Raw genomic sequence first — 9,214 nt, forward strand, 5'->3', positions numbered from 1 at the left:
TGGCCATGCAGTAAGCACAGCGTCTTTAACGAGGCTGGGAAATTGATTTAACTTTATTAAATGACGTTTACACACAATGACTCTTTTTTTTTTTTTTTTTTTTTATGGCAGACCCAAATTATCCAGAGATCCATGACCACGTTTGTTTAAATATTACATTTATTTAAGTAAACAGAGAGAATGTACCCACACATGTATGTTAATATTACTACTACTACCAATAATAATAATAATAATAATAATAATAATAACAATGATGATGATGATGATTCTTGACATGTCAGATGAAATCTGAGGTTTTGCGCTTTTCCTTGACTTCATCAGCTTCTTCGGACCCAGCCCCAGCGTCGCCAATCGGCTTCCCTCTTGGAGAGAGTGGACCAATCAGCGTCAGTCTTCGATGAATATTCATGAGTCCGAGATTCAAACCTTTGAGCGAGTTTGTGTTGGTCCACAGCATCATACCTAGGACTTTTCACAGGGACAAACTGCATTTTCTTATGAATGGAAAGAGAAAAAATCAGCGCGGCTTAAATTGGGACTCGTCCTTCACTGAGATCATAGACGGGAAACAACAAAAGCGAGACGAGGAGGGCAGCCGCCAGAAGAGATGACAATGACTACAATTCCAGAAAGTCTTAATAGCCCTGCCTCAGGAAAAGCAGTTTTCATGGAGTTTGGACCCCCGAGTCAACAAATGTCGCCTTCCTCCATGTCTCATGGACACTACCCCATGCACTGTTTACATTCTGCAGGTCATACCCAGCACGACAGCTACAGTCCAGGCTCATCGTTCCCCAGGTCTTTGGGTTATCCATACGTCAACTCCGTCGGCAGCCATTCCACCAGTCCATATCTGAACACAGTACAGACCTACCAAAACAGCTCGGCTCTCACACAGACGCGGTTAGAGGACACGGGTAAGTGTGCAACTGCGTCTCTCCCACCTTAAATATTAACTTTACATGCATATGTGCGGCTGTCTGCTCTGTGCAGTCCTCGGTGCATCGAAAAACGCGACCCACACTGCGGAATTAGGCTTGTAATTATTTATTGCGTAACGCTATAAACAATGTATGCAATTAAAGGTAATTATACCTAAAGTACTGCACTGGAGTATTCATTGCCGCGCAACACTGTTGGCTACAACTGCTTGCTCATTTTCCCCTTCTTCTTCTTCTTGTTTGCTCTTGTACGTGGGTGTGTGTGTGTGTCTCCCTTCAGCGCCAGAGACAGAGAAAAACACGGTGGTGGAAGGCGGAGAAGTGCGATTTAACGGCAAAGGGAAGAAGATTAGAAAACCCAGGACTATCTATTCGAGTTTACAACTTCAAGCTCTGAACAGAAGATTTCAACAAACTCAGTATTTGGCGTTACCGGAGAGAGCGGAACTGGCAGCGTCGCTGGGTCTCACTCAGACACAGGCAAGTCCGTGAAATAGCTCCACTCTGCAGGGACACCCACTCTTTGTTTTTATTAATATTATTATTTTTGAAAAATACATGTACAACATAATTTTTCCCCTTGAACTTGACTATGTAACTATTTAAATGGAATTTGATGCGTGCGTAAATCGTGCGTAATTCCTCTCTTTTAAATCTATATTTAGACTGTAACTTCCCTTTAAACCGTGTCATCCAAATGATTTTAATTCCCTTTTATCATTGTCCATCAGGTGAAGATCTGGTTTCAGAATAAGCGTTCTAAATTCAAGAAACTCATGAAGCAAGGAGGCGGCACAATTGACGCCAGTGCCTTGGCCACTGGCCGTGGACTTTCGAGCGGCTCTCCGTCGGTGGCACCTGTCTGGAGCTCGCCGACGACAGTGAAGACGTCAGTGGGCACGACCGGATCATACATTCCCAGCTACACCTCATGGTATCCAACCACACACCAAGAGTCTATGCAACAGTCACAGCTCATGTGAACACGGACCTCAAGCCCGCGACTCTGCTCGTGCGTGGCTCGCTTGTCAAGATGGTGAAGGAACGCGCTCACAAACCTCGCAGCGAGCCACAGCACAGCACTGATAAACGCACAACACCAAACCCGGGGTTTGCTGCCGCGTGGCGCCAGCTCACACCATGACCTCCTTAAAACCGGATGACAGACAGCAGCAAAGAAGAAGGAGAAGAAAAATAGAGCAGCAGAGACTGAAAAGGCGCACAGTGCGCGCCAAAGGGCATCAAGCCTGTCACAGTCAGCGGAAATCGTGGACAAATGGATCTCTTTTTTTTGGCTGCTATTTATCACTTTTGTGTCGGTTTCCGTTTTTTTTATTTTTTTTATAAAGCATATCTGTGTGAGTTATTCTGTTGTTGAGCTGTAGGCGTCATGTTTATGAGGAAACGTGTTTGTTTACGCCAGAAGTCCAGATGCGCGAGGTGACAAAGGCCTGAAAAAAATATATCAATCTGCATCCACCAAAGGTTAATTAGGCCGCAGGGATGTTGTAAGCAATGGCACAGACATTTCAGGGAGAAGGGGCTCAAATAAAAAAAACAGGGACACCCCCCTCATAATTATTAATAGGGGGAAAACAAATAATACAGTGTAAAAGCTTGAACCTATTTATTTATTAAAAATAAACATAAAATCGTGCAGATGTTGAAGGGGTTTTTACTAAATGACAATTTATTTGAACTAAAAATTGATAATATGATAAAATAAATATAGAATTAGAATTAAAAATGTCTTTAAAAAAAAAGGGGGGGGGGGGTCCTTACCTGGTGATTGGACAAAAGGGACAGGTGCTTAAACACCACCTGAGATCTCTCTGTGCACATCCACGCTTCTAACATCTGAAACATTATCTCCACGTCACACACCAGCACATTCAACCACAGAACATACTCTTTTGTTCAAAAGCCTCAAATTGCTATACTATGTTGTTTCTACGTGTTTGTTATTTAAGTTTAAATTATTATTCGGGCCTCCTTTTGTTCCATGTCTCTGTGTTCCTTTTGTAAGTGTGTGTGTGTGTGTGTGTTTTTTTGAAATAACAACACTGTGTTGTTGGAGCTGCACTAAAATGCAAGCGAAGCTTTTTTCTATGCCGTGCGACGATGTTCTGTGAAAAATGTAAACGGCCTGACGAAGTTGCTGCTTTAGAAAAAAAAAAATAATAATAATAATGCCGAGGGTGAGAGCAGCTCATGTGTCACTGTATTTTGTACATACTTTTCAGATTTTTTTCTGTTTGTTTTTGTTTGTTTTGTGCTGTATACTGGATACGCTGTGAAACAGGGTTTTAGGCTTTCTTTATGTGTCGAGATGTGTTTTAGTCAAAATAGAAGATATTTAGTTTTGTATTGATCACTTTAATTTATTGATCTGTTTCTGAAGTTTGTGTACATAATGTGCAAAGTTTCAAAAGCAGTAAAAAAAAACAAAAACATGATTTAAATTATGTCAAGAAAGGTGTCTGATTTAAGATCCTCTCCCTCTTTCCCATTTTTCTCTCTCTCTCCATCCAAATGTCCTCGTGTGGAAAAGAGAAATGTTCTATAGTGAGTGCGTCTGTGTTGAAGATTTATGGTTATGTTTAGCATTTAGCCTCATGTGCTGCTGCTGCTGCTGCTGCTGCTGCTGCTGCTGCTGATGGTGACTGAATGCAGATGTTGTCAAACCTCTGGAGTGACCTAAGCTTTATGGGAATCCAATGCTGAAAAATTAATGCATGCACCGCGAACATGTGGTTAAGCTTCACAAAATGCAGCAGAATTCAGGCTTGTGTGATAAACGCTGCAGAAACCACCGTGAATCCATGTGACCGCGTGTTGTTGTGATTTCAGCGCGCGTCTGTGCGGGAGAGAGAGCGCGAGCGAGCGTGGCTTCATTCAACAACGTCGCTTCTTTCTTTCTTTTTTAAAAAAAACTTTTCCTTCAGCTAAAGTCGATCATCTTTTCTCCGTTCGCCTCTGACAACCCTGGCGTTCTGCTGTGAATGGGATGTAGATCAATTGAATGTGTTAAGTGAATAATTGCACCAGAGGCAGGTGCTGTAAAAAAAAAAAAAAAAAGAGAAGAAGAAAAAAAAAGAGTGGATGAGCTGGAACACTGATGGAGATCAGTGAAAGTGAAAAGTTCAAAGGCCTTCTTGTTATGAGGCACTTTAATCCTCTGCCCCGTGACACGAGCGTGGTTGATCTTGTCATATTCACAAAAATCCACATACATAACAGAGAACACTTGTATTTAATTTTACGCTTCTAGTTATTTATTTTTCATTTTTTAGAAAAAGGTTAAAAAAATGTTTTTATTATTATTAGTAGTAATATTATTATTGATAATAATAATAATAATAATAATAATAATAATAATAATAAAATAATAATATCTGGCAGTAAAATAAATTGGAGGTGGAAATTAAGCCTTAACATTAACCACAATATTACTGCAGTAGTACGAGTATTATTATTATTATTATTATTATTATTATTATTGTTGTTGTATTTGTATTTAACAGTAATATAAGGTACAAACACGATATAAAACCATGCAGATTTAAAAACAATAATAAGTCACAATAAAGACTTAAAATCATTATTTTTTAACATTTAAATAATAATAATAATAATATGTAAACGTCACATATGGACATTACAATGTTTTGCATTGATGACAAATAAAAAAATAAATAATAAGAATTCAGTAAGTTAAATATGGCAAAGATTGATCCTGAAACCATTTATTTAGCTGTATATTTGTTAAATTTCGTTCAATACTGTCCAGACAAACGTAGCAGATTATTCCTATTCGTATTATTTTAAAATCTCTTCATAGCTTTAACCAACAACCCCAAACGAATGAGGTCCAGTTCATCTATAATGCTCGCTCTTAGTAAAACATCCCCTGCTTCAAACCTGCACTCTCGATTCTTATTTTAATGCAAACACATGTATAGGCTGCGGTCCTTTGTGAGCAGCCTATATTTCGATTCCATTAAAAGAGAATATGAATTGCGCTGTTGCTGCTGTAGTGAACATAAACATGCCTACCTAGCTCTAGAAAGGCGCAGCTGCACATCCAAGAGGGTCAGTGTTATTTCGCTGCATTCTCCTCTTGATTATACGAGCTGAGCCCATCAAACCCTGCAGCATAATTACAGTAATTTCGCCCCTTATTTATTCTAATGCAGTTTCCTATCTCCGAGGTAATTATGAGCAATTTTTTTTTCGCATGGAGGATCTTTTTGCGTTGACAAAGGAGATAGTGCTCTGAAAGAAATGTGCTGCCGCTGCTGCTGCTGCTGCTGCTGCTGCTGCCTTAAAAAAAAAATAAAGGAGCTGAAATAGGTGAGCTGCCATTTCGTCAGGGTTTCCTCAGACTTACATGTATAAGGCTGGCAAATTGCTTGCAGGTGTACACCGCGGACTCGTCAACGTGAGGAGGCTTCAAAATTAGCAGAGCACAAAGCAGGAGTAATGAAAGCAGGCGAGCAAATTAAAGAAGAACTTGTGTGTCTCCTCTGCTTCTCTGAGTCTGGCTGCTGCAGGACTTTTTTATTTATTTATTTTTTGTTAAATTGTATTCATTTTGTTTTTTAAACACAACAAATCCTTGCTTGTTTGCAACTTTTTAGATTTTTTTTTAAGTTGCATCACAAAAAATATGAATTTATTATTATTATTATCTGTCTTTGAAATAATTAAAAACATCAGCAACACTCACTGATCTGAGTGAGAATAAGAGGTAATTATAAGCAGATGAGTTAAAAATCCGTTTCCTTTTATTTTTTTTATTTTTTTTCATTTTTTGCCATTTACTTCACTTTCAATCAAAATGTAAAATAAGCGTTTGATACACACCTCTCAGCCTGGCGTTGAAGAGGCCATCTCCCTCACAGATCAGCAGCGTGAGTCATGATGAGCAGCAGCAGCAGCAAACAAACACCACGAAAATCCCACAAAATGTGTCCCATGTGCTGGTCTCAGCTTTAGCAGCAGAGTTCAGAATATGACTGAAAAATGCCTGCTTTATTTCCCCCTCTTTATAGCTGATGGGGAAAAATGTAGATTATTAGCATAAATGTTTACTCCTCATTACGCTGATGACATTGTGCACTCGAGATCTTGGTAATCTTTGGGGGGAAATTATGAGTAATTTTTTAAAATTTAAAGCAGCAGTTACCATGCAATTCAGGCTAATTCCGCGTAGGCTCCACGCGGATATAATTATCGTCGAGTCAAGATGTGAGGCTAAAAACTATGCATTGATATTTCCATTTATTATGTACATACAACTTTGACAATGTTGATGCCTGCAATAGCGGGAAATTGTCTTGTGTAAAAAAAAAAGAAAAAATTGCATCCCATATTAGGACATCTAAAATTGCGAAGAATTATATAGTAATTGCAGGCTTTCAGATCTGAAAGCCAGAATGTTCAAACCAGAGCAAATATGGATGGAATTACAGATCAGGGTATAAATTAAGAGGGCATGGCATTTACAAGTTGCCTAGAAAAATACAGGAGACAAAAAAATAAATAAAGTATAAACCACAGCAGCTAATCTGTGATGACTGGAGTCACGTGGAGCAACAGACACACACACAAAAACATATTTATTTATTTATTGAGAAGTAGTCGATAAAACAATCTGAAAACCATTAAAAGTTTGGTGGTGGAGTCATGACAGTGATATAAGTCACTGTTTAATAACAGTCACAACCATGGAGCTTAGATGTGATGCTGTGTGTCTATCATCTGATGCTGTCTATGTATGTATGTTTCTATGTATGTATGTATGTTTCTATGTATGTATGTATGTATGCATCTATCTATCTATCTATCTATCTATCTATCTATCTATCTATCTATCTATCTATCTATCTATCTATCTATCTATCTATCTATCTATCTATCTATCTATCTATCTATCTATCTATCTATCTATCTATCTATCTATCTATCTATCTATCTATCTATCTATCTATCTATCTATCTATCTATCTATAGACAACAGATGATCACATAATAGCTTTTGACCTACTGTACATTTTGGTTTAAATGAACCTAATATAGTTACATTGGATTTTGAAAAAGTTGAAAAAGTTCAACTTTTTTTCACTTTTATTTTTTACAAGTTGCTGGATGTATGGTAATATAATATAATATGATATAATATAATATAATATATTATAACATAATATAATATAACATAATATAATATCTATCTATCTATCTATCTATCTATCTATCTATCTATCTATCTATCTATCTATCTATCTATCTATCTATCTATCTATCTATCTATCTATCTATCTATCTATCTATCTATCTATCTATCTATCTATCTATCTATCTATCTATCTATCTATCTAATATAATCTAATTTAATCTAATCTGTCATAAATGTGGCTTTATATGTTCCATGTACAGCCTACGGGCCCCTGTGAGGCCCATAAATAGTAATGTAGGTCAGTGTGCTCGTCTTCAGAGATCAGAGTTCAGACTTTGTGAGACTGTGAGAAATGTTTCCATGATGTTGCATAGCTCGGGGCTGTCTTCTTCTTCTCCTTCTTCTTGGACTCACTTCTCTCTTCTTCTCCTCTCTTTCTCTCTTGTTCATAGGCTGACTCCATAAAGCGCCAGTCTGACTCCACAGAGTCTGAGGATCCATGTGCTCGTTCATGCCCACGCTGGTCTTTGCCAAGGCGTGTTGTTGTTCTATTTCCTCCTCTCCTCAGCTCAGCTCAGCTCAGCTCAGCCTGCAGCCCGGGCCTCTCTCTCTCTCTCTCTCTCTCTCTCTCTCTCTCTCTCTCTCTCTCTCTCTCTCTCTCTCTCTCTCTCTCTCTCTCTCTCTCTCTCTCTCTCTCTCTCTCTCTCTCTGCCTCAGCCTCAGCTTCAGCTTCAGCCTCAGGCCCCGCTAATCATCTGCTGACGGAACCGGTTAAAATAGATGTAACCTGACTCAGCTGGGGAAGCATCTTATGCCTGTCCACGCATGTGTTGGCACAGCGACGACACGCTCGTGTAATTATACCACAAGGTATTATTAATGAAGAAATAGTCTTTAATCAGTGTAACATTTCAGGTGAATGTCCAAGTCCTACGTCATGGCTCAGTTTTCTGCTGTAGTCTAAGTATACATTAATATTACATTTGTAAGCAGCTATTTGTGTGGTCCTTTTTTTCCCCTTTAAAAAAAAATAATAATAATAATAATACAATCATAATAATAATAATAATAATAAATATATAAATAAAAAGTAAATGTAATTTGAAGTATATAAAATAACATATGTGGCTGTGGAGCATTAACTTGTTAAATAATTTAATTATGACTATAAATGTGTGATATTATGTGACATCATCATGACTTTTTTCCCTCCATTTTACGAAATAAAATCATGCAGCACTGCAACATTAAACGTGTAAATAATATAATATTAGAAGACAAATTATACGCTTTAATAAAATAAAATAAATTAAAATGCGAAATTCATGTGCATATATAGTATTTTTCAAATAAATAAATACATAAATAAATAAAAGAGAAGGATGCATGGGCTAAGCACAGAAACATTTTTATTTAAATAACGTCTGGCCATATATGGAACACTGCTAAAAATAAATAAGACAAAAAAAAAACACAATAAAGATTGATACAAGTAAATCAGAGGGTGGGACAATCAGTAGCTTACGGTGGTTCATGGATATTTGTTTTGTTGTTGCACCAGTAGCCAAGAAGAAAACAGTCAAAGCGTCATCAGAAAAGCTGTGGTAAAGTATTTACAAACGTGGATTCACACACTTACCCTTCAATATATCACTCAATCAACTATGACACGAGGAAAAGGTAAGCAGTTTTTTTTTTTTTTTTTTTTTTTTCATCTCACAACAAAATGAGGTCATATTGAAAAAAAGGCACGATACAGTTAACTTGTGCTACATTGTTGTCCTGCGATGAACGCTTTATTTTTTGCAGGAATGGCAGGAAAGTGACGTCCGCGTAAAAGTGGGCTCGCGCCCAGGCTGTGATTGCTTTGGGTAATAGTGGTTCATTCATCCCTCGACACAAAGAAAAATAAATTAATACAAAAATAACTGTAGAAATGTTCTATCATTTTGCCAGCGCGAAAACCGACACAATCCATGAACCTGTCTGGCTCCGTTAACGTCACCTATACGTGTGCGTAAAGTTTGCGTTTTTAAATCACCAGTATTGTCCGATTTGAACCCGAATTTTTGTTGCTTTCTTTTTTTTTTTC

General features: G+C 37.7%; 1 protein-coding gene across 1 annotated transcript; it reads left to right on the forward strand.

Annotated features, from left to right (window-relative positions):
* Window positions 1-610: 610 nt before the first annotated feature.
* Window positions 611-1,927, forward strand: dlx1a (distal-less homeobox 1a; the record flags this gene model as incomplete). The annotated part of the gene is given in 3 exon segments (XM_083908787.1): window positions 611-925; window positions 1,233-1,424; window positions 1,676-1,927. Coding segments are annotated over 3 exon segments (759 nt in total).
* Between the last annotated feature and the right edge of the window lie 7,287 nt (window positions 1,928-9,214).

This window comes from Microchirus variegatus (assembly GCF_963457635.1).
Source record: "Microchirus variegatus genome assembly, chromosome: 22".
Taxonomy (NCBI): Eukaryota; Metazoa; Chordata; class Actinopteri; order Pleuronectiformes; family Soleidae; genus Microchirus; species Microchirus variegatus.